At 39.0% G+C, this 27,093-nt stretch overlaps 1 protein-coding gene and 1 pseudogene across 1 annotated transcript in view; one reads left to right on the top strand and one right to left on the bottom strand.

Annotated features, from left to right (window-relative positions):
• LOC130683238 (serine/threonine-protein kinase TAO1-like) overlaps nucleotides 1–2,299 on the bottom strand; it is a 57,935-nt gene extending 55,636 nt beyond the window's left edge. Inside the window, 1 exon segment of the mRNA XM_057499499.1 lies at nucleotides 2,118–2,299. Within this exon segment, the coding sequence (XP_057355482.1) occupies nucleotides 2,118–2,249 (132 nt within the window). The 5' untranslated portion in view covers nucleotides 2,250–2,299.
• Nucleotides 2,300–21,224: 18,925 nt separating this feature from the next.
• Nucleotides 21,225–21,668, top strand: LOC130683237 (transcription initiation factor TFIID subunit 10-like; annotated as a pseudogene).
• Nucleotides 21,669–27,093: the final 5,425 nt, after the last annotated feature.

Here is a 27,093-nt window from a genome sequence, read left to right as displayed (position 1 = left end):
AAGCAATCCGTGCAGAGATACTTTTAAACTATATAAATATCCTGCTCATCAAACTTTCCCCCGAGGTTTAGCAACCACTGAAGATTCTACCCAAAACAATCTTTGCAATGATTGCTGCAATCTTCAAAATGCTGGTTTTTCCCAACTCTACCATTCCCTTCACATGTATCAGTCAGCATTCTATTATAAAGAAAAGCCCTCCCTTTCCAACTATCTATCCATCCTTCATCTATCATGGAAATTAGGAATTCCTATTTTATTCAATGGGTTATAATCAATAGATGTTTATGTTGATGCTCAAATTGTTCCAGATCTGGCCAGTGGGAGCACCTTCAAGCTGGTTCTAGCATCCTCTTGAAAGGGCCCCCTTTTTTTTAAAGCACTTTTTAACCTTCTGGTACAAGATATTCTAGAGCTTATCTTTAATGATCCTTGTCCCCACAATAGAATTAACCATTACTCCAAGAGCTCTTGATCCATGTAGTGAGGAATTCAAGATCTGAGTGCTAAGTGTGCTTGTTGCTACTGGGATATCAATGCAACTAGAATCTTACAGAAGAGAGAGCTAGGAAATATATATGTCATACAATTAGTTCATATTAATGCCACAAATTCCTATCCAATACCTGTCTAGTCCCACATGGTTCTTCCTTACTTTTGCCAATTTCCTATTTCTATCATTCTTTCAGTTAGGATCTGACTCCAAATGACATCAAAATTACTCACTGCTCAATCTTGAATCACACAGTTTCAGAACTGTCACACCCATACCAATATGAAACAAATTTACTGAGAAGAGTTCAAGATTTTCTTGCAGTTTCCTCTTCCCAAGGAGACAGAGGGTATAAAGTTAAAATACTATGTATGAAAGTTACTCATATTAGTTTTGGTTTTTACTCCAATGTGGTTATAGCCCAAATACAGTTGGATTCATAGTTCCTGCTTACCTTTTCATGACTCCCCCCATACATAATGACTTAATTTTAACTTTTAACTATATAGAATATTTATTATCAAAAGAGGTAAAACAAGTTATCATTGTGTCCTCTATCTACTTCTTTCTAGTACCCACAGTATCACTATTCTGTATCTTGAATTGTTGTTGTATGGCATATAACTTGTCTAATTTCATCGACCTATACATTTAATATATCTGTATTTACTGTATACAAAATATACTTAATAAAGTAAGTCAATTTAAAAACACTACTGACACACATTGAAGGGCTACATGACAGGGATTTTTTCAACAGGGTTCTCTTATTGGGCCCATTTCTAAGAGTCTGTATATTTTTTTCCTTTATTATTCTATATTTCTCCACATTAGTATTAAGGAGAACAACAGGAGAAGTGTACATTCAGACAAAACTGTAGCACAGAAAAAAGGTTGTTTATGAAATACCTGTTTCTGAGTGCCTCTTCCCTTATTCTGTGTCCAACTCAGAAATCAACAAACATAACCTACACCACACACACACATAAAGCATGTGTACACAAAAATATTCTGAAGGATGTTTATCTAAATTTTAACAGCAGCTCTCCTTGGGTAGGAAGATTACAGAGGGGATTTCTACTACCTTATTTTTACCTCTAATTTACAAATGGGAAATAAATAAAAAGTTCAAATTGTTACAAATTTGGAACACATTTTCTCTAAGGAAATAATATTTCAAATTGTTGTTTTATTCTTAAGGTACCCATTAAAACTAAAAAAGCTAAATCTGTAATACTACGAAAATATTAAACATCTATACAAAACTTGTTGCTGAGGGCAAAAAAGCAGTCTTAATAGGAAGAAATAATGAATGAATAATAATGAAATGTGTGTACGGGACTTTACGTAAGTCAGTATTTTGCAATATTTGAATCAATAGCAATGTAAGTCATAAAACTGCTAAAGTAGTGTAAACAACATGGAAATTAAAGCAGAATATCTTTCCCATTTTTTTCAATAATCTAAGAAGCTCAATAAATAAAATGATCTTTTCATATACACCTAATGCAAGTGACTGTAAAATAGACTATTGCCTATATCTCTTTGTATTACAGATTTTTGCTCTTCCAGGACTGGATATTAAATAAACGCTGGTCACTGACATTAAGCCTTTAACACTTACAGAGTACACTGCTCCAAAGCTCCCATGGCCAACTTCTCTGAGATCTGTGAAGAGCTTCTCTGGATCTTCTTTGAAGAAGAGTTCTGCAGTTTCAGGGTCCTTCAGGCCCTCTGTTGGGATAGTCGACGGCATCCTGCTGGGCAATCAGCTGTCTGATTCTAATGGTATAGCGCTATCCCAATCCTTGGTTCATCCATATGAATGAAGCCACTTTGGCATAAACTATTGTAGAGAAATAAGAAAAGAAAAAAGGAAAATCAAAAGTTGCTAAGAATAATTAGTATAACATCATTTTCTGACTACATATATAAAATTATCTTAGACGTGGAATTTCACTGAAAAGAAGTGTTGCCTACTAGGGCAGGAGTCTTAAACCCGGCTCATCATCACAATCACCTACGCTGCTTTAAAAAAAAAAAGATTCCCACTATACATAGTATGTAAGTACATACTATACATACACTTCTAAAACTTAGATAAATCTTTATGTCCTGGAAGGCTTTCTGTATCAGTACTTAAAGATTTATCTAACTCTGATGCAATAAGCTCATCAGCAAAAGAGGTAAATATAGTAGGAAGACCATTAAAAACATGCCCAACAACTCAAAATGTACCCATAATATGTTTCTGACAACAGGAAGATTCCCACCTATTAATGACCTTCAAATGCAAGAAAATAAGGCAATAGATTTAATTTGGTAAATTAAATCAGTAAGATTTCTTTTCCTTTCAGATACCACATGGCAGTGTTTAATCAACTTTAACACAGACATTCCTAAGAAAACTGAAATGCGAGAAAATAATGAATTTAACATAGACAGATAACTGTTTCCTTCATAACCTGATTCACATTAAAATATGGCCTCATCAAATCTGCTTCCTTACATAAGTAGATACACTACAGAATTCCTGGTGGTTCTGATAGCAGTTCCTTTATATCAGATTACCAAATTTAAAAAATGACTGCCATAAATGAGAGGCTTCAGAACCTGGTTCTAGAATGACACTGCTTACATAGGAATTCTGGCAACAATTATTTACCAGCTATGAATTTGGGTAGCCTCATTTTCCAAATCTATAAAATGAAAGAAATAACCTACCTCCTAGGGTAGCTGTGAGGGTTAAATGAATTGATAAATGTTAAGTACAGACTAGTACTCAGGAACAACGAGCAGTACATTAAATGTTAGTTATCATGACCTCCTTAAATGTACCAATTAAAATGAAAAACTCCAAAATTGATTTCATTAAACTCATAAGGGAAAATAAAGCTCTAGCCAGTTTTTTCCATGTCCAAAGCATATTTTTTAAATTTTTAAATGTTTAAAATTTTTTTAAATTTCAGAAATTTTTTAAACTAAAGAAAAATTCTTAAGTCTGTCTCATTTTTAGTGAAGTCAACTGAACCAATTATAATGCTTGCTATTAAACTTCTAACTACATAAAACACATTTACATATCTTTTGCTCCTCCCTAAATTAATACTACATTGCAGTAAAAACTCAAATCATTAGTTTGTATTCCTTTTCTAACATATTTTCAAAGCTGCCCCATATTCTACACTTTTACCAATCTCTCTGCTCTGGAAGTTAGTTCCCTGGAACAGAGCTTCAATTACAATTCTTCCAAGAATATGTGACCACAGGAAAGTCACTTAACTTATCACTTCTAAAATGAGGAGACTGAAATAAATTCTATATAAACTCTTACTATTCGATTAATATACCTGTGACAAACAAAAAGCCTTCTATGTTACTTAAGAGCTTATTTAAGAACTCTGAATTATCAAATTATAGTACCTTTATTACAAGCATTATTTTACATAAAAATTTGTAAGTACCTGAATGATTTGCATCCTCTTTTCTATGTGCCTAAGAAACTCCCATTCAAAATCTTTCAAAATTTAGATTAAAGGTAATGTTTGTGAAGTTTTAATTTCAGTAGGACGAGCTGGTCACTGTCCCTTCATGCTCCAAAACATCCTTCAGCATTTACTACACCACAAGTATCCCTCTGCTCTAGACAAGTAGGCACAGTGTGACTCATTCATCTTTGCATTACCTTTGTACATCCTACACACTACCTCTTACAGTTAATATACAGATATTTGTTGGACTAAATGATTACTTAATTCTTCTTCCTACAGCCCCTTAAAAGAAATTTAAGAAATTTTGCTCAAATTTGAGAAAAATAAAATAGAATGTTTTTAAAACTACAACACAAACTCTGATTAGGAGACTATCCAAACACCTTTTAGCAAATTTTTTTAATCCACAAAAGACTAACTCATTAAAAAATTTCTATGTCAAAAAATTTGAGTCAAACACAACAACAGAAACATCCACATTAAGGGTTAATATTCCTCAACTATATATACATATCATTCAAATCATTCACAAAGTACCGAATCCAACAATATATAAATGGCCAAAGGATATCAATATTCCATAAGCAGGTAATATAAACAATTGGACAGAGAAGTCAAAACCTGAAATATAATGGGTGTAGTCATGAGTTTTCTGATTCCGCTTTCCTCTATCTCCTGGCTTTGACCAAAGAGTTGCCTGAGTAACTATTTTGATAGTGCTGATGACAAGAAAACCCTTAAAAGGAATCCTGCTCTTCTGTCCCAAAGGGGACCCTGTGATCTTCAGGTTGTGAGGAAATATGCCGTTTTTCCCCTTTTCTTTTTTTCTGAGCCACAGACATGCAGTGCCAAAGGAACAGAACAGCCCTGTGAGAAAAACCTCACTCTCAGGCCAGGAAAGCTAGGAAACAGGGTCTCTGTCATTCACAAAGGATGAGGGGAACTGTCATTGTGTTTTTTCTCATTTTCTCTCTTCCTTCTGCACTTTAAGCAAGAACAGTCCCAGTTATGGGGGAGCTGTACAAGGCAGAAGTCTAAACGCGTCTGTGTCTTTCTGATCAAAGTAACTGGGAAAAGGCCACTGGAAACTGAAGATTATGGAGGAAATCATGGAGAAGAAAACAACTGGAAAAGACAACCCCATTCTGGGTATGAAGTAATACAAATAACAACTTGTGTTTGTTGAAAATAGACTCTGAAAGTATAGCAAAGACTATGAGAAAGAGAACTAATAATGGATGACATATACTACTGCCTAAGTCCTAGGCTATCACTGAGAGACATAGCACAGGGCAAATGCAAAGAGCTCGGAAAGTTTTGAAAACAGAACTAGTATTAGAAGCACCACATACAGAAAGTGAGACAGAACATGTCATCTAAAACAAACAAATCATGATTGGACTAACACCAGTAAGAATGGCTAGCATTGAAAATACTAAGAAAAATAAATGCTGGTGAGGATGCAGAGAAAGGGGAGCCCTCGTACACTGCTGGTTGAATGAAAGCTAGTTCAACCATTATGGAAAGCAATATGGAGGTTCTTCAAAAAACTAAAAATAGAAATACCATTTGACCCGGGAATCCACTCCTTGGAGTTTACCCGAAGAATGCAAGTTCTCAGATTGAAAAAGACATATGCACCCCTAAGTTTATCGCAGCACTTTTTTACAATACCGAGGATATTGAAGCAACCTAAGTGTCCATCCGTAGATGAATGGATAAAGAAGATGTGGTACATATATACAATGCAATACTACTTAGCCATAAGAAATGAATCGTACCATTTAGGCAACATGGATGGAGATGGAAGACATTATGCTAAGTGAAATAAGCCAGGCGGAGAAAGACAAATGAAAAATGATTTCCCTCATTTGTGGAGGATAACAGTGAAGCAAAACAGAAGGAAAAAAATAGTAGCAGAATCAGAGAGTCCAAGAAGGAACTAGTGGTTACCGAAGCAGAGGGGTGTGGGGGGAAGGGAGAAGGGGACAGAGGGGTATTATGTTTAGCACACATGGCGTGGGGGATCACGGGGAGAACAGTGTACCACAGAGAAGGCACATAGTGGATCTGTGGCATCTTGCGGCCCTGATGGACAGCGACTGCATGGGGGTATGGGTGAGGACTTGATAATATGGGTAAATGTAGTAACCACATTGGTTTTTCATGTGAAACCTTCATGAGATTGTATATCAATCATACCTCACTTAAAATTAAAAGTAAGTAAGTAAAGAAATAAAACAAATCAACCTTCTTGAGAAGATGCAAACATGACTCAGAAATGACAATATCATATTCAAAATGGCCAGAATAAAATTCAAACTTTACTCCACATGCTGAAACAAACAACACACACACACACACACACACACACACACACACACACACACAACCGCACAATGTGACAAATTATCAAGGGGAAGAAAGGACAGATGTTTATTTTGAGATGCCTCATGCTGGAATTATCATACAAAGACTTTAAAGCAGCTGTTATAAGCATAGTAAATGTGCTATTGGTTAGCACTCTTGAAAAACCTGGAAAGACAAGTTCTTAGCAGAAAAATACAAACTATAAGAGAAGATCCACATGGAAAAAATTAGGAAAAATATAATTAAAAGAAAATGCATGGGCTCAACCACTGAGCAGAGATGATAGAAGAGTCTGTAAACTTGAAGATAATAAAGCAATAGAAATTACCTACACTGAAGAAAAGGGAGGAAAAAACATTGGAGAAAATGAATACATGCTTAGAAACTTGTGGGACAGAATCAATTTGTTTAAATTTCACATTATACGTGTTATATAAAGGAAAAGAAAATTTAATTATTTTAGAGAAAACAATTCTTACTAGCAGCAGAAAAGATCACAGATTTGACAAAAACATAAATTGAGAGATTCAAGACACTCAGCAAGTCCCAAACAGAGCAAATTCAAAGAGTTTAGGTCTGAGAAGGCCTAAACTCAAAATCAGTAACAAACAGTCCGGCCTGATAAGGCCTAAACATGTCATAATGCTGAAAACCAAAGACAAACTAAAATTTGAATGATTACAGAATTCTCATGAAATACAATGGAGGCCACAGAATGTGGAATAATATCTTTCAAGTGAGGAAAGAAAAGAACTGCCAACCCAGAAGAGAATCCTTTATCTAAGCAAAAGTCTTGTGGAATGAATGCAAAAAAAGTAGAGAGAGAGAGAGAGAGAGAGAGAAAGACACAGATGATGTAAAGCTAAGAGAATCTGACCTCCATTAAGGGAAATGTGAAATATTAAACAAAAGAAAGCTAAAGGCTATATTAATACCAGACAAAATATTCAGAGCTTCAGAGCTATGAAAATTACAAGGAGTAAAGAGGGACATTACATAATGTTATGAGTCCATTCATCAAATTCTAAATGTACACTCACCTGACAAAAGAGCTTCAAATTACAGGAAGGAAAAATTGATACAACTGAAAAGAGAAAAGTCTATAACTCGAACACCACCACCATAGACCAACACCACCAACCAACAGGACCGAATGACATTCAGGTATGTCACCTGGCCACAACACAACGGGCATTCTTTTCAAGTGTGCATTATGACATTCACTGTGACATCATACCTTGGGCCATAAAACTAATCTTAACAAGTGAAAAATTTCAATTCATACAACACATTTTCTGATAAGAGGGTAATAAACTTAAAATCAGTAACAAAACAGTCAAAAGCAAAACAACCTCAAGTTTGGAAATTGCATACACTTCTAAGTAACCCATGGGTCAATAAAGATATTTCAAGGGAAAAGAGAAAATAATATGAATTGTGTGAAAATAAAAATATAACATCAAGTTTACAGGATTCTTACTCAGAAATTAAGGCACTAAGCCATAGTAGAAAAAAACTCCAATGAATAATCTAAGCTCCCGTCTTAAAATCTAGTAAGAGAAAAGCAAACAAAACCAAAACTAAATATAGAAGGACAAACGAAAGACAGAATAGAAATCAATAAACTAAACGACAAAATCAGTAAAATCAAAGCTAGTTTTTTGAAGAGAAACAAAAGTCAGTACAACTGAAAGAACGCTGCCAAAGGGGAGGGGTGTGGGAGGGCGGGTGGGAGGGAGGGAGAAGGGGATTGAGGGGTATTATGTTTAGTACACATGGCGTGGGGGATCACGGGGAGAACAGTGTACCACAGAGAAGGCACATAGTGGATCTGTGGCATCTTGCTGCCCTGATGGACAGCGACTGCATGGGGGTATGGGTGAGGACTTGATAATATGGGTAAATGTAGTAACCACATTGGTTTTTCATGTGAAACCTTCATAAGGTTGTATATCAATCATACCTTACTGAAAATTAAAAGTAAGTAAGTCAAGAAATAAAACAAATCAACATTCTTGAGAAGATGCAAACATGACTCAGAAATGACAATATCATATTCAAAATGGCCAGAATAAAATTCAAACTTTACTCCACATGCTGAAACAAACAACACACACACACACACACACACACACAACCGCACAATGTGACAAATTATCAAGGGGAAGAAAGGACAGATGTTTATTTTGAGATGCCTCATGCTGGAATTATCATACAAAGACTTTAAAGCAGCTGTTATAAGCATAGTAAATGTGCTATTGGTTAGCACTCTTGAAAAACCTGGAAAGACAAGTTCTTAGCAGAAAAATACAAACTATAAGAGAAGATCCACATGGGAAAATATAGGACTGAAAAATATAATTAAAAGAAATTGCATGGGCTCAACCACTGAACAGAGATGATAGAAGAGACTATGAACTTGAAGATAATAAAGCAATAGAAATTACCTACACTGAAGAAAAGAGAGGAAAAAACATTGGAGAAAATGAATACATCCTTAGAAACTTGTGGGAGAGTATCAATTTGTCTAAATTTCACATTACACGTGTTATATAAAGGAAAAGAAAATTTAATTATTTTAGAGAAAACAATTCTTACTAAAAGCAGAAAAGATCACAGATTTGACAAAAACATAAATTTAGAGATTCAAGACACTCAGCAAGTCCCAAACAGAGCAAATTCAAAGAGTTTAGGTCTGAGAAGGCCTAAACTCAAAATCAGTAACAAACAGTCAGGCCTGATAAGGCCTAAACATGTCATAATGCTGAAAACCAAAGATAAACTAAAATTTGAATGATTACAGATTTCTCATGAAATACAATGGAGGCCACAGAATGTGGAATAATATCTTTAAAGTGAGGAAGGAAAAGAACTGCCAACCCAGAAGAGAATCCTTTATCTAAGCAAAAGTCTTGTGGAATGAATGCAAAAAAAGTAGAGAGAGAGAGAGAGAGAGAAAGACACAGATGATGGAAAGCTAAGAGAATCTGACCTCCATTAAGGGAAATGTGAAATATTAAACAAAAGAAAGCTAAAGGCTATATTAATACCAGACAAAATATTCAGAGCTTCAGAGCTATGAAAATTACAAGGAGTAAAGAGGGACATTACATAATGTTATGAGTCCATTCATCAAATTCTAAATGTACACTCACCTGACAAAAGAGCTTCAAATTACAGGAAGGAAAAATTGATACAACTGAAAAGAGAAAAGTCTGTAACTCGAACACCACCACCATAGACCAACACCACCAACCAACAGGACCGAATGACATTCAGGTATGCCATCTGGCCACAACACAACGGGCATTCTTTTCAAGTGTGCATTATGACATTCACTGTGACATCATACCTTGGGCCATAAAACTAATCTTAACAAGTGAAAAATTTCAATTCATACAAAACGTTTTCTGATAAGAGGGTAATAAACTTAAAATCAGTAACAAAACAGTCAAAAGCAAAACAACCTCAAGTTTGGAAATTGCATACACTTCTAAGTAACCCATGGGTCAATAAAGATATTTCAAGGGAAAAGAGAAAATAATATGAATTGTGTGAAAATAAAAATATAACATCAAGTTTACAGGATTCTTACTCAGAAATTAAGGCACTAAACCATAGTAGAAAAAAACTCCAATGAATAACCTAAGCTCCCGTCTTAAAATCTAGTCAGAGAAAAGCAAACAAAACCAAAACTGAATATAGAAGGACATACGAAAGACAGAATAGAAATCAATGAATCTAAACAACAAAATCAGTATAATTAAAGCTAGTTTTCTGCAGAGAAACAAAAGTCAGTACAACTGAAAGAACGCTGCCAAAGGGGAGGGGTGTGGAAGGGCGGGTGGGAGAGAGGGAGAAGGGGATTGAGGGGTATTATGTTTAGTACACATGGCGTGGGGGATCACGGGGAGAACAGTGTGCCACAGAGAAGGCACACAGTGGATCTGTGGCATCTTGCTGCCCTGATGGGAAAGCGATTCCATGGGGGTATGGGTGAGGACTTGATAATATGGGTAAATGTAGTAACCACATTGGTTTTTCATGTGAAACCTTCATAAGGTTGTATATCAATCATAACTTACTGAAAATTAAAAGTATAAGTAAAGAAATAAAACAAATCAACCTTCTTGAGAAGATGCAAACATGACTCAGAAATGAAAATATCATATTCAAAATGGCCAGAATAAAATTCAAACTTTACTCCACATGCTGAAACAAACAACACACACACACACACACACACACACACACACACAACCACACAATGTGACAAATTATCAAGGGGAAGAAAGGACAGATGTTTATTTTGAGATGCCTCATGCTGGAATTATCATACAAAGACTTTAAAGCAGCTGGTATAAGCATAGTAAATGTGCTATTGGTTAGCACTCTTGAAAAACCTGGAAAGACAAGTTCTTAGCAGAAAAATACAAACTATAAGAGAAGATCCACATGGGAAAATTTAGGACTGAAAAATATAATTAAAAGAAATTGCATGGGCTCAACCACTGAACAGAGATGATAGAAGAGTCTGTAAACTTGAAGGTAATAGAGCAATAGAAATTACCTACACTGAAGAAAAGAGAGGAAAAAACATTGGAGAAAATGAATACATCCTTAGAAACTTGTGGGACAGTATCAATTTGTCTAAATTTCACATTACAGGTGTTATATAAAGGAAAAGAAAATTTAATTATTTTAGAGAAAACAATTCTTACTAAAAGCAGAAAAGATCACAGATTTGACAAAAACATAAATTTAGAGATTCAAGACACTCAGCAAGTCCCAAACAGAGCAAATTCAAAGAGTTTAGGTCTGAGAAGGCCTAAACTCAAAATCAGTAACAAACAGTCAGGCCTGATAAGGCCTAAACATGTCATAATGCTGAAAACCAAAGATAAACTAAAATTTGAATGACTACAGATTTCTCATGAAATACAATGGAGGCCACAGAATGTGGAATAATATCTTTCAAGTGAGGAAAGAAAAGAACTGCCAACCCAGAAGAGAATCCTTTATCTAAGCAAAAGTCTTGTGGAATGAATACAAAAAAAGTAGAGAGAGAGAGAGAGAGAGAGAGAGAGACAAAGACACAGATGATGGAAAGCTAAGAGAATCTGACCTCCATTAAGGGAAATGTGAAATACTAAACAAAAGAAAGCTAAAGGCTATATCAATAACAGACAAAATATTCAGAGCTTCAGAGCTATGGAAATTACAAGGAGTAAAGAGGGACATTACATAATGTTATGAGTCCATTGATCAAATTCTAAATGTACACTCACCTGACAAAAGAGCTCCAAATTACATGAAGGAAAAATTGATACAACTGAAAAGAGAAAAGTCTGTAACTCGAACACCACCACCATAGACCAACACCACCAACCAACAGTTCCGAATGACATTCAGGTATGTCACCTGGCCACAACACAGCGGGCATTCTTTTCAAGTGTGCATTATGACATTCACTGTGACATCATACCTTGGGCCATAAAACTAATCTTAACAAGTGAGAAATTTCAATTCATACAAAACATTTTCTGATAAGAGGGTAATAAACTTAAAATCAGTAACAAAACAGTCAAAAGCAAAACAACCTCAAGTTTGGAAATTGCATACACTTCTAAGTAACCCATGGGTCAATAAAGATATTTCAAGGGAAAAGAGAAAATAATATGAATTGTGTGAAAATAAAAATATAACATCAAGTTTACAGGATTCTTACTCAGAAATTAAGGCACTAAGCCATAGTAGAAAAAAACTCCAATGAATAATCTAAGCTCCCGTCTTAAAATCTAGTAAGAGAAAAGCAAACAAAACCAAAACTAAATATAGAAGGACATACGAAAGACAGAATAGAAATCAATGAAACTAAACGACAAAATCAGTAAAATCAAAGCTAGTGTTTTGCAGAGAAACAAAAGTCAGTACAACTGAAAGAACGCTGCCAAAGGGGAGGGGTGTGGGAGGGCGGGTGGGAGGGAGGGAGAAGGGGATTGAGGGGTATTATGTTTAGTACACATTGCGTGGGGAATCACGGGGAGAACAGTGTACCACAGAGAAGGCACATAGTGGATCTGTGGCATCTTGCTGCCCTGATGGACAGCGACTGCATGGGGGTATGGGTGAGGACTTGATAATATGGGTAAATGTAGTAACCACATTGGTTTTTCATGTGAAACCTTCATAAGGTTGTATATCAATCATAACTTACTGAAAATTAAAAGTATAAGTAAAGAAATAAAACAAATCAACCTTCTTGAGAAGATGCAAACATGACTCAGAAATGACAATATCATATTCAAAATGGCCAGAATAAAATTCAAACTTTACTCCACATGCTGAAACAAACAACACACACACACACACACACACACACAACCGCACAATGTGAAAAATTATCAAGGGGAAGAAAGGACAGATGTTTATTTTGAGATGCCTCATGCTGGAATTATCATACAAAGACTTTAAAGCAGCTGGTATAAGCATAGTAAATGTGCTATTGGTTAGCACTCTTGAAAAACCTGGAAAGACAAGTTCTTAGCAGAAAAATACAAACTATAAGAGAAGATCCACATGGGAAAATTTAGGACTGAAAAATATAATTAAAAGAAATTGCATGGGCTCAACCACTGAACAGAGATGATAGAAGAGTCTGTAAACTTGAAGATAATAAAGCAATAGAAATTACCTACACTGAAGAAAAGAGAGGAAAAAAACATTGGAGAAAATGAATACATCCTTAGAAACTTGTGGGACAGTATCAATTTGTCTAAATTTCACATTACAGGTGTTATATAAAGGAAAAGAAAATTTAATTATTTTAGAGAAAACAATTCTTACTAAAAGCAGAAAAGATCACAGATTTGACAAAAACATAAATTTAGAGATTCAAGACACTCAGCAAGTCCCAAACAGAGCAAATTCAAAGAGTTTAGGTCTGAGAAGGCCTAAACTCAAAATCAGTAACAAACAGTCAGGCCTGATAAGGCCTAAACATGTCATAATGCTGAAAACCAAAGATAAACTAAAATTTGAATGATTACAGATTTCTCATGAAATACAATGGAGGCCACAGAATGTGGAATAATATCTTTAAAGTGAGGAAAGAAAAGAACTGCCAAACCAGAAGAGAATCCTTTATCTAAGCAAAAGTCTGTGGAATGAATACAAAAAAAGTAGAGAGAGAGAGAGAGAGAGAGAGAGAGAGAGAGAGAGAGAGAGAGAGAGAGAGAGACAAAGACACAGATGATGGAAAGCTAAGAGAATCTCACCTCCATTAAGGGAAATGTGAAATATTAAACAAAAGAAAGCTAAAGGCTATATCAATACCAGACAAAATATTCAGAGCTTCAGAGCTATGAAAATTAAAGGAGTAAAGAGGCACATTACATAATGTTATGAGTCCATTCATCAAATTCTAAATGTACACTCACCTGACAAAAGAGCTTCAAATTACAGGAAGGAAAAATTGATACAACTGAAAAGAGAAAAGTCTATAACTCGAACACCACCACCATAGACCAACACCACCAACCAACAGGACCGAATGACATTCAGGTATGTCACCTGGCCACAACACAACGGGCATTCTTTTCAAGTGTGCATTATGACATTCACTGTGACATCATACCTTGGGCCATAAAACTAATCTTAACAAGTGAAAAATTTCAATTCATACAACACATTTTCTGATAAGAGGGTAATAAACTTAAAATCAGTAACAAAACAGTCAAAAGCAAAACAACCTCAAGTTTGGAAATTGCATACACTTCTAAGTAACCCATGGGTCAATAAAGATATTTCAAGGGAAAAGAGAAAATAATATGAATTGTGTGAAAATAAAAATATAACATCAAGTTTACAGGATTCTTACTCAGAAATTAAGGCACTAAACCATAGTAGAAAAAAACTCCAATGAATAACCTAAGCTCCCGTCTTAAAATCTAGTAAGAGAAAAGCAACCAAACTCAAAACTAAATATAGAAGGACATACAAAAGACAGAATAGAAATCAATGAAACTAAACGACAAAATCAGTAAAATCAAAGCTAGTTTTTTGCAGAGAAACAAAAGTCAGTACAACTGAAAGAACGCTGCCAAAGGGGAGGGGTGAGGGAGGGCGGGTGGGAGGGAGGGAGAAGGGGATTGAGGGGTATTATGTTTAGTACACATGGCGTGGGGGATCACGGGGAGAACAGTGTACCACAGAGAAGGCACATAGTGGATCTGTGGCATCTTGCTGCCCTGATGGACAGCGACTGCATGGGGGTATGGGTGAGGACTTGATAATATGGGTAAATGTAGTAACCACATTGGTTTTTCATGTGAAACCTTCACAAGGTTGTATATCAATCATAACTTACTGAAAATTAAAAGTATAAGTAAAGAAATAAAACAAATCAACCTTCTTGAGAAGATGCAAACATGACTCAGAAATGACAATATCATATTCAAAATGGCCAGAATAAAATTCAAACTTTACTCCACATGCTGAAACAAACAACACACACACACACACACACACACACACACACATACAGACACACAACCGCACAATGTGACAAATTATCAAGGGGAAGAAAGGACAGATGTTTATTTTGAGATGCCTCATGCTGGAATTATCATACAAAGACTTTAAAGCAGCTGGTATAAGCATAGTAAATGTGCTATTGGTTAGCACTCTTGAAAAACCTGGAAAGACAAGTTCTTAGCAGAAAAATACAAACTATAAGAGAAGATCCACATGGAAAAATTTAGGACTGAAAAATATAATTAAAAGAAATTGCATGGGCTCAACCACTGAACAGAGATGATAGAAGAGTCTGTAAACTTGAAGATAATAAAGCAATAGAAATTACCTACACTGAAGAAAAGAGAGGAAAAAAACATTGGAGAAAATGAATACATCCTTAGAAACTTGTGGGACAGTATCAATTTGTCTAAATTTCACATTACAGGTGTTATATAAAGGAAAAGAAAATTTAATTATTTTAGAGAAAACAATTCTTACTAAAAGCAGAAAAGATCACAGATTTGACAAAAACATAAATTTAGAGATTCAAGACACTCAGCAAGTCCCAAACAGAGCAAATTCAAAGAGTTTAGGTCTGAGAAGGCCTAAACTCAAAATCAGTAACAAACAGTCAGGCCTGATAAGGCCTAAACATGTCATAATGCTGAAAACCAAAGATAAACTAAAATTTGAATGATTACAGATTTCTCATGAAATACAATGGAGGCCACAGATTGTGGAATAATATCTTTAAAGTGAGGAAAGAAAAGAACGGCCAACCCAGAAGAGAATCCTTTATCTAAGCAAAAGTCTTGGGGAATGAATGCGAAAAAAGTAGAGAGAGAGAGAGAGAGAGAGAGAGAGACAAAGACACAGATGATGGAAAGCTAAGAGAATCTGACCTCCATTAAGGGAAATGTGAAATACTAAACAAAAGAAAGCTAAAGGCTATATTAATACCAGACAAAATATTCAGAGCTTCAGAGCTATGAAAATTACAAGGAGTAAAGAGGGACATTACATAATGTTATGAGTCCATTCATCAAATTCTAAATGTACACTCACCTGACAAAAGAGCTTCAAATTACAGGAAGGAAAAATTGATACAACTGAAAAGAGAAAAGTCTATAACTCGAACACCACCACCATAGACCAACACCACCAACCAACAGGACCGAATGACATTCAGGTATGTCACCTGGCCACAACACAACGGGCATTCTTTTCAAGTGTGCATTATGACATTCACTGTGACATCATACCTTGGGCCATAAAACTAATCTTAACAAGTGAAAAATTTCAATTCATACAACACATTTTCTGATAAGAGGGTAATAAACTTAAAATCAGTAACAAAACAGTCAAAAGCAAAACAACCTCAAGTTTGGAAATTGCATACACTACTAAGTAACCCATGGGTCAATAAAGATATTTCAAGGGAAAAGAGAAAATAATATGAATTGTGTGAAAATAAAAATATAACATCAAGTTTACAGGATTCTTACTCAGAAATTAAGGCACTAAACCATAGTAGAAAAAAACTCCAATGAATAACCTAAGCTCCCGTCTTAAAATCTAGTAAGAGAAAAGCAAACAAACTCAAAACTAAATATAGAAGGACATACAAAAGACAGAATAGAAATCAATGAATCTAAACGACAAAATCAGAAAAATCAAAGCTAGTTTTCTGCAGAGAAACAAAAGTCAGTACAACTGAAAGAACGCTGCCAAAGGGGAGGGGTGTGGGAGGGCGGGTGGGAGGGAGGGAGAAGGGGATTGAGGGGTATTATGTTTAGTACACATGGCGTGGGGGATCACGGGGAGAACAGTGTACCACAGAGAAGGCACATAGTGGATCTGTGGCATCTTGCTGCCCTGATGGACAGCGACTGCATGGGGGTATGGGTGAGGACTTGATAATATGGGTAAATGTAGTAACCACATTGGTTTTTCATGTGAAACCTTCATAAGGTTGTATATCAATCATAACTTACTGAAAATTAAAAGTATATGTAAAGAAATAAAACAAATCAACCTTCTTGAGAAGATGCAAACATGACTCAGAAATGAAAATATCATATTCAAAATGGCCAGAATAAAATTCAAACTTTACTCCACATGCTGAAACAAACAACACACACACACACACACACACACACACACACACACAACCGCACAATGTGACAAATTATCAAGGGGAAGAAAGGACAGATGTTTATTTTGAGATGCCTCATGCTGGAATTATCATACAAAGACTTTAAAGCAGCTGGTATAAGCATAGTAAATGTGCTATTGGTTAGCACTCTTGAAAAACCTGGAAAGACAAGTTCTTAGCAGAAAAATACAAACTATAAGAGAAGATCCACATGGAAAAATTTAGAACTGAAAAATATAATTAAAAGAAATTGCATGGGCTCAACCACTGAACAGAGATGATAGAAGAGTCTGTAAACTTGAAGATAATAAAGCAATAGAAATTACCTACCCTGAAGAAAAGAGAGGCAAAACATTGGAGAAAATGAATACATCCTTAGAAACTTGTGGGACAGTATCAATTTGTCTAAATTTCACATTACAGGTGTTATATAAAGGAAAAGAAAATTTAATTATTTTAGAGAAAACAATTCTTACTAAAAGCAGAAAAGATCACAGATTTGACAAAAACATAAATTTAGAGATTCAAGACACTCAGCAAGTCCCAAACAGAGCAAATTCAAAGAGTTTAGGTCTGAGAAGGCCTAAACTCAAAATCATTAACAAACAGTCAGGTCTGATAAGGCCTAAACATGTCATAATGCTGAAAACCAAAGATAAACTAAAATTTGAATGATTACAGATTTCTCATGAAATACAACGGAGGCCACAGAATGTGGAATAATATCTTTAAAGTGAGGAAAGGAAAGAACTGCCAACCCAGAAGAGAATCCCTAATCTAAGCCAAAGTCTTGTGGAATGAATGCAAAAATGTAGAGAGAGAGAGAGAGAAAGAGAGAGAGAGAGAGAGAGAGAGACAAAGACACAGATGATGGAAAGCTAAGAGAATCTGACCTCCATTAAGGGAAATGTGAAATACTAAACAAAAGAAAGCTAAAGGCTATATCAATACCAGACAAAATATTCAGAGCTTCAGAGCTATGAAAATTAAAGGAGTAAAGAGGCACATTACATAATGTTATGAGTCCATTCATCAAATTCTAAATGTACACTCACCTGACAAAAGAGCTCCAAATTACATGAAGGAAAAATTGATACAACTGAAAAGAGAAAAGTCTGTAACTCTAACACTACCACCATAGACCAACACCACCAACCAACAGTACCGAATGACATTCAGGTATGTAACCTGGCCACAACACAACGGGCATTCTTTTCAATTGTGCATTATGACATTCACTGTGACATCATACCTTGGGCCATAAAACTAATCTTAACAAGTGAGAAATTTCAATTCATACAAAACATTTTCTGATAAGAGGGTAATAAACTTAAAATCAGTAACAAAACAGTCAAAAGCAAAACAACCTCAAGTTTGGAAATTGCATACACTTCTAAGTAACCCATGGGTCAATAAAGATATTTCAAGGGAAAAGAGAAAATAATATGAATTGTGTGAAAATAAAAATATAACATCAAGTTTACAGGATTCTTACTCAGAAATTAAGGCCCTAAACCATAGTAGAAAAAAACTCCAATGAATAATCTAAGCTCCCGTCTTAAAATCTAGTAAGAGAAAAGCAAACAAAACCAAATCTAAATATAGAAGGACATACGAAAGACAGAATAGAAATCAATGAAACTAAACGACAAAATCAGTAAATCAAAGCTAGTTTTATGCAGAGAAACAAAGGTCAGTACAACTGAAAGAACGCTGCCAAAGGGGAGGGGTGTGGGAGGGCGGGTGGGAGGGAGGGAGTAGGGGATTGAGTGGTATTATGCTTAGTACACATGGTGTGGGGGATCACGGGGAGAACAGTGTACCACAGAGAAGGCACATAGTGGATCTGTGGCATCTTGCTGCCCTGATGGACAGCGACTGCATGGGGGTATGGGTGAGGACTTGATAATATGGGTAAATGTAGTAACCACATTGGTTTTTCATGTGAAACCTTCATAAGGTTGTATATCAATCATACCTTACTGAAAATTAAAAGTAAGTAAGTAAAGAAATAAAACAAATCAACCTTCTTGAGAAGATGCAAACATGACTCAGAAATGACAATATCATATTCAAAATGGCCAGAAGAAAATTCAAACTTTAGTCCACATGGTGAAACAAACAACACACACATACACACAACTGGAAAATGTGACAAATTAGCAGGGGAAGAAAGGACAGATGCCTATTTTGAGATGCCTCATGCTGGAATTATCATATAAAGACTTTAAAGCAGCTGTTATAAGCATAGTACATGCGCTAATGGTTAACACTCTTGAAAAAACTGGAAAGACTTAAGTTCTTAGCAGAAAAATACAAACTATAAAAACAGATTCACATGGAAAAATTTAGAACTGAAAAATGTAATTAAAAGAAAGTGCATGGGCTCAACCCCTGAAAAGAAATGATAGAAGAGTCTGTAAACCTGAAGATAAGAAAGCAATAGAAATTATCTACACTGAAGAAAAGAGAGGAAAAAGCATTGGAGAAAATGAATACATCCTTAGAAACTTGTGGGACAGTATCAATTTGTCTAAATTTCACATTATAGGTGTTATACAAAGGAAAATAAAATTTAATTATTTTAGAGAAAACAATTCTTACTGAAAACTGAAAAGATCACAGATTTGAGAAAAACATAAATTTAGAGATTCAAGATGCTCAGCTAACCCCAAACAGCAATTTCAAAGAGTTTAGGTCTGAGAAGGCCTCAACTCAAAATCAGTAACGAACAGTTAGGCCTTATAAGGCCTATGTCATGATGCTGAAAACCAAAGATAAACTAAAATTTGAATGATTACAGATTTCTCATGAAATACAACGGAGGCCACAGAATGTTGAATAATATCTTTAAAGGGAGGAAAGAAAAGAACTGCCAACCCAGAAGAGAATCCTTCATCTAAGCAAAAGTCTTGTGGAATGAATTTAAAAAGAAAAAATAGAGAGAGAGAGAGAGAGAGACAAAGACACAGACACAGATGATGGAAACTAACAGAATCTGACCTCCTTCAAGGGAAATGTGAAATATTAAACAAAAGAAAGCTAAAGGCTATATTAATACCAGACAAAATATTCAGAGCTTCAGAGCTATGAAAATTACAAGGAGTAAAGAGGGACATTACATAATTTTATGATTCCATTCATCAAATTCTAAATGTACACTCACCTGACAAAAGAGCTTCAAATTACAGGAAGGAAAAATTGATACAACTGAAAAGAGAAAAGTCTGTAACTCGAACACCACCACCATAGACCAACACCACCAACCAACAGGACCGAATGACATTCAGGTATGTCACCTGGCCACAACACAACGGGCATTCTTTTCAAGTGTGCATTATGACATTCACTATGACATCATACCTTGGGCCATAAAACTAATCTTAACAAGTGAAAAATTTCAATTCATACAAAACATTTTCTGATAAGAGGGTAATAAACTTAAAATCAGTAACAAAACAGTCAAAAGCAAAACAACCTCAAGTTTGGAAATTGCATACACTTCTAAGTAACCCATGGGTCAATAAAGATATTTCAAGGGAAAAGAGAAAATAATATGAATTGTGTGAAAATAAAAATATAACATCAAATTTACAGGATTCTTACTCAGAAATTAAGGCACTAAGTCATAGTAGAAAAAGACTCGAAAGAACAATCCAAGCTCCCATCTTAAAATCTAGAAAGAGAAAAGCAAATAAAACCAAAACTAAATATAGAAGGACATACTAAAGACAGAATAGAAATCAATGAAACTAAACAACAAAATCAGTAAAATGAAAGCTAGTTTTTTGCAGAGAAACAAAAGTCAGTACAACTGAAAGAACGGTGCCAAGCTAACCAAAGAAAACAAGAGCAAATTCCCCAAAAGAGGGGATATTACTATATCCCTAAAGACATTAAAAGGATACGGAAATACAATGAACACCTCTAAACTCCTAAATTTGACAAAATAGCTGAAATGGGCAAATTACTTGGTTGTGCTAGTTATTAACTACCAGAACTCACTCAAGAAGAAATAGAAAGCTGCGTCCTGCACCCGGTTGACAAACCGTAGCGGCTCAGGCTCAGACTGCAAAGAAGCACTGGCTTCTACTGCCTGTGCCCCTCAGCACGGCCCTCAGTGCACTGCTGCAAAAAGGAACAAGGCCAGCCCCACAGTGACAGCAGGGGTGTCTGCGGCTGGAGGCGAGCAGGGGGCATGGGAAGCACGGCAGTGCAGGCTGGAGAGCTGGCCGAGCGGAGCGGGGAAGCCATCATTGCGCGGTGCAGCGTCCTCAGAGGGGGCCACTCTCAACACTGCCAATGGAGCGGTGAGGCCGATGGTACCCAGCACACCTCTAGTGGACTTCCTGATTGCAGCTGAAGGATTCCATATCTATATTCCCAGATGTATTGACTGGATACTGCTGCACCATGCTGGCTTTGAGGCCGTGAACACACATGTAATTCAGCTCATCTCCCTAGCTGCCCATCAATTCATCTCAGATATTGCCCATGATGCCCTGCAACAACACAAAATGAAAGGCACAGCCTCTGGCACCTCCCAAAGCAAAGGCAAAGGCCGCAAGTACATTTAACTATGGAAGACTTGACCCTGGCCCTCAGTGAGTATGACATCAGTGTAAAGAAGCTACACTACTGACAGGATTGGTTTAAAGATGGTGGCAGGAGAGGTGAGACAGAGGCTTCCTCCCAAAACCACATATAGTATGAACATATAATGCAACTAATCCTGAAAGAGCAACAGGAAAGAAGAATCTCTAGGAATGAAAAAATATTGAGAGGACTGTGTGACCAATCCAAACAGAATAATGTTCGTATAGGGGTACCAGAAGAAGAAGAGAAATAAAAAAGGGAAAGTGTCTTTGAGGGGGTAATTGCTGAAAACATCCCCAATCTGGGGATAGTGATAGTCTCTCAGGCAATGGAGGTGCACAGTTCTCACAACACAAGGGACCCAAGGAAGACAACACCAAGACATATAATAATTAAAACGGCAAAGATCAAGGATAAGGACAGACTATCAAAAGCAGCCAAAGAGACTAAAAAGATCACATGCAAAGGAAAACCCATCAGGCTATCATCAGAACTTCTCAGCAGAAACCTTACAGGCCAGAAGGGAGTGGCAGGATACATTTAACGCAATGAAGCGGTAGGAGGGGGCTAGGCCTCTGGTCCCTTCCATCCGACTGCCAACGTGGATAAAAGGGCCTCTCTGCTCACAGAGTGGGAGCAGAACAGAAACAAGCAGACAAGCCCCTGCTGCTAACTAAAGGCCTCCAGGGCCCCCACTGGAGACCGTCTCAGAGGCCAGGCCTGCCATGAAGTCTGAGGAGGGAGGGAGGAGGGAGGGGTAGCAGAGGAGGATCACAGGAGGCCGCCAGGGAGGGGGTGCAGAAAGGAAGGTCTGGAGTCAGCAAAGGCGGCAGAGAAAGAGAAGGGCAGCCAAGGGAAGAAATAAAAGCTGTAGAGAGTGTTGGGGCCGCCAAAGGGAATAGGAAGGGAGTTTTACAAATATATCAGGGGGAAGAAATCCTTGAGAGCCTCCTGGCCCATTAATAAATGAGAAGGGAAATAAAATTAATGATGATGATAAAAATGGCTGAGCTGCTGAAGTGCTTTGTAAAATTGGTCTTTAACAAGGAAAAGAAAAAAAATCCAAGGGATGGGCAATTAGAAAGGGACAGAAGCCTTGTTAATATAGTTGATGAAAGGTAGGAAAGAGAATACTTAGAACAATTGGATAATGCCTACCCAGTCCAAATCACCATGTCCGGATAGAGGCCTTAGGGGCTGAGGGGACTAAACCCTTGGCAGGTATTTTAATTTATATGTATGTATATATATTTTTTGAGGAGGGAGGCAGAATCAGTGAAAATCCAAGAGCTTGGGGCCAAAGAGGGAGCGCAAAGGACGCCATATGTCAAGCTCGAGCTCGCGCACTAGGCCTGGCGCCTTGCGTTGCACGTGTTGTCATTTGACCCCCTGGCGGCCCTGTGTGGTTCCCTGATGAACACATTTTACAGAAAAGGAAATGGAGCCTCTGAGTTCATGTGGCTCTTCAAGATTATTCTGCTAGCAAACGGTGGTGGCAGAATTTGAACCCATGTCTTTCTGATTCCAAAGAAGATTCCTTTCCCTTCCACCAGCTGCTTCCTTTAACTCTCAATATTTGATTCCACACGTCGGAGAGAAATTCACCTACCTGTCAGTGACCCGCTGCTGGTAATCATCCTTCGTCCTGAGGCCCCGGGATTCGGATGATGTAGAGAGAGGCTGTCTGATTTTCGCATGGAGATGTTTAGGGAGGATTTCGGAGTTGGTATGTTGAGGAGAAAGAAATAGGGGGGAGGTTGAGGAAGTGGGCCTGAGGGTAACGGACGTCCGAGCCATCAGGAACGGTCAGGTTCACAAAGTCCGAAGTCCTTAAGGATCACGCCGACGGGAGACGGCGCCTGGGTGGGCGGGGCTTCCTTGGTGGGCGGGGCTTCCCAAGGCAACAGCGTGTGTTGGACCCACAGCCAGGCCTGAGCTCCAAGGCTGTTTTCTATGCTTCTTGGCCAAGCCCATTATTTGCCCTTGTCTCTGACTTCTGTCTTTTGGCATCTAAAAACTGGCCTTGACTTTGATTCTCAGCTTTGGTTCTGTCCCCTTCTTTCTGCTTTTGTGCCATAACCCGTGGCTCACATCAGTGGCTTCTTTAATCTCAAATCTCATCTCTGTTGCTGTTTTGTTAACTCTGGTGCTCTGGCGGGGGTGGCTTCAGAGGGTGGGGATGATGGTTGGAGAGGTCTGTTGAACTAGTCTCTCTCCTGCCCCATTGTCATTCTGGGGTCCTGTGCATAGTGTGCTGGGAATCCCTTTGTGATGGATTAATTATTTACTCCCTTCATCTAACCCTTGCCATGGCTTCATTATATATGGAGTTTATGTCCCTGTTTCCTGACTTCAGACTTCACCACATGACTTGCTTTGCTCAATGAGATGTTAGCAATGTGCCAAAATCAAGGACTTGAAATGTGCTTGTGTGGTTGGGTGTGTTCTCTTGCACCCGTGCCACTGCCACGAGATGAGCATGCCCCAGCTAGCCCACTAGTGTAGGATGGATGAGAGACACTTGGAGCAGAGCCCCCCAGCCAACCCCCAGTCTTTCAGGGAGAAACAGAGCTGCCCCAGCTGCTGTGGCTTGAAGCAAATTGCTCAACTGAACTTAGACCAGCCAAATTTCAGCTGACCTGAATATTCTCGAAAATAAATGCTTACTATCCTATCCCATTGAGATTTTGTGCTGGTTTTGTTATGCAGCAAGAGCTTACTGAAAGACAGCTGTATCACAGTGTGCTCTGAGAGATCAGTTCCTATCTAAAATTCCTTTTTACCTCGATTTATTAAAAGTAACAACAAATCACTAAGCACCCACTATGTACCCATTCCCAAGTTAGGCATGATGTGTTTAGAAGTTTTGTTTCCTGTCTTTGAGGAGTTCAGCTTAGCAGATGATTACAAAATACGATCTCAGTGACAACTTCTTGGAGGAAAAAGATCTCTGTCTAGTCTTGGAGGAGGAAGAAATGGAAGAAAGGTGATCAAAGCAGAAAGTAGGGCATGCCCAAAGGTACAAGGGCATGGAATAAGCTGGTACGTTTGTGGGACCCGACTTCCTCTTTGTGCTGGCAGGTTAACCTCAGCATGGAGAGGCAGGCAGAGCCCAGGTCCAGCTCTGAAATTTTACAAGCCCCTGATCAAATGTTTTTATAAACACTGCATCAACAATGGTAATTTATTACCAGATGATGAAGTCCAAGGATACTCCATTAAATTAAAAAGTGGCACAGGATGTGATAAAACTCAAAGAAACTTAAAGGGAATAAAAGACTCCCGGTACTGCTGCAGAAGCAATAAACAAACAGCATAATCCAGAAATGCCAAAGGCACGGAGGTAATTACACACCGACACCTGCTCCCGGAAGTCAGGCTGGGGTCTGGGAGACCCGGAAGAGGGCTGCTGACAGCGAGAGCAGGCCCCAGCCCTGACCTCGCCCCACCATACCCAGACCCCTCCGGAGAGGGAGGCACTTCCCTCCGCTTGCCCAGCGTCCCTTCCCTGAGGTTCCTGAGGGGCCCCACTTCCTGCAGCAGGGTGGCTGGGGGGAGGCGAGCAGCGTCTCTGGCCATATGGGAGCGAGCATGGCCTCTCCTCTAGACCCCCCTCTAGGTGTGGGGAGCCCAGCCCACGTGTGTGTGATTTCAGAGTTAATCTGTCCGCACTAATTAAACATTGACAGCTGTGAAATATTCACGGGGCACCTTGGCTGACAGGTTACTGTCTCAGGCTCTGAGGGCCGCAGCTCTGCTGATGGGTGCTCCCGACTCTCTCTCATCTAGATGTTTCCAGCTGCTGTGCAGGGTGGCCTCACCTGATAGGAATCTCTCAGCCCCTGGGTCACAGGTGACCTCTCCCCCAGGCCTGGGGCTCCCAGGGTGGCAGGGAGAGAATCTGGCCTGGGGGCCAGGAAAGAGGGCTTAACTCAGGGTCGCCGAGAGGCCAGGCAGCATGTCCTCCTGTCGGGACTCCTGAGAGCTTCTTTCCTTTGCAGGCTTCTGTCAGCAGCTCCAAGGCTCGGCTCTGTGAAGGGGCTGGGAGAGAGTCGGCCACCAGACAGAGTGTCTGCTCCCATGAGAGCCCAGTCTGATGTGGGGAGCTGGTCCTGCAAAGGGCCTGGAGCGGGGAGGGGTGGGCTTGTGTGCGGGGAGCAGAGGGGTCCAGGAGGACGCCAGCCAGTCGGGGGAAGGGGGACATTCAGGGCAGCCTATGTAGACTGTGACTTCAGGCGGAAGCCCGAGAGGCAAGCAGGGATCAGGTAAGTCAGTACAAGGGGGTCTGCCCGGAAGGCCTCCTGTCAAGAGCAGGGCGTGAGTGGAGGCCGGGACCAGAGCAGGAGCAGGGCTCCCAGTGCAAGGCGCTCGGGGCAGGGTGGGAGAAGTCAGCATCGCCCGTAGGGATGAGGCTGCACGCTCGCAGGCCCACCAAGGCGTCCAGGCTGCCTTCCATGTCTCTCACCCTCTAGGTCCCTTCATCCGTCCACCTCTGCTCCAAGTCCCGTCTGAGGCTCTTCCTGCTCTCCCAGCTGGTCCCAGACCCCTGCTTCCCAAATGACTGGTCACCTCCACCTTCCACCTCCTGTGGGACAGGAGGGGCTGAGGAGGGGAGGGCCAGGAGGGCCAGGGTCAGAGCACAGGTCATGTCCGGAGGCTGGTGGGGAGCACCAGGAAGGAGCTCTTGCTAGCTAGTTGGAGAGCCCGCTCATCGCTGTGTTTCCTTCCGGAGTGGCACATGGCCCTGAAGTGGGGGCCAGCATCTTCTTAGCCCCAGCATCCCTGATGTCTTGAGGAGTGGCTTGTCTCCAGGCAAAGGCAGGGAGCAGATAAGGTCACACCTGTCAGTCAGCATCTAGTCACAGGCCATATGCCAGTGGCTCCCCAGAAACAAAAGGAGGTGTCTGGGGTCCTCCATGCCCTCACTTTCCCTCCAGGCTATGGGTTCCATTTCAGTGCAGGGCCTGGGAGTCTGAGAGGGCCACCTGCCTCCTGCATGGACAGTTCTAGGGGGTGGGGTCCATGTGACCCAGGAGGCATTACCTGAATGACAGGTGTCAGCGTTCTCTTGAGCGCTGAGAACATGCCCTTACTGTACTGGGCCCCTCAGGCTGGGTCCCCACGGCTACGACCCCGAGGCTGGATCCCGAGCCTGGACCCCTGAGACTGCCTGGCACCAGGGACTGGCAAAAGGCACCGCACTGAGCTTTGGGCCCCAGGGAATCTGAGACTCCGGGAAGCTTCCCTTTGGACAATACAAAGGACCGCAGTACTGACAATCGCAACAGTAACTTGTTTTGTTCAGAGCAGGCCATTGTGTTAAGCACTTTGCAGGCATGATTTCATTGAACCCTCATTCAACCCTACCAGCTAGGTAGTTTTATGACCCACATTTCAGAGAAAAGGAAATGGAGGATCAGAGAGGTTGAAAAGCTATTCAGAATCACACAGGAACAAGTGGTGCTGGCATC

Source organism: Manis pentadactyla, chromosome 4 (genome assembly GCF_030020395.1).
Source record: "Manis pentadactyla isolate mManPen7 chromosome 4, mManPen7.hap1, whole genome shotgun sequence".
Lineage (NCBI taxonomy): Eukaryota > Metazoa > Chordata > Mammalia > Pholidota > Manidae > Manis > Manis pentadactyla.
The sequence above is the reverse complement of the archived record's forward strand: the minus strand, read 5'-3'. Positions and strand labels throughout refer to the sequence as shown.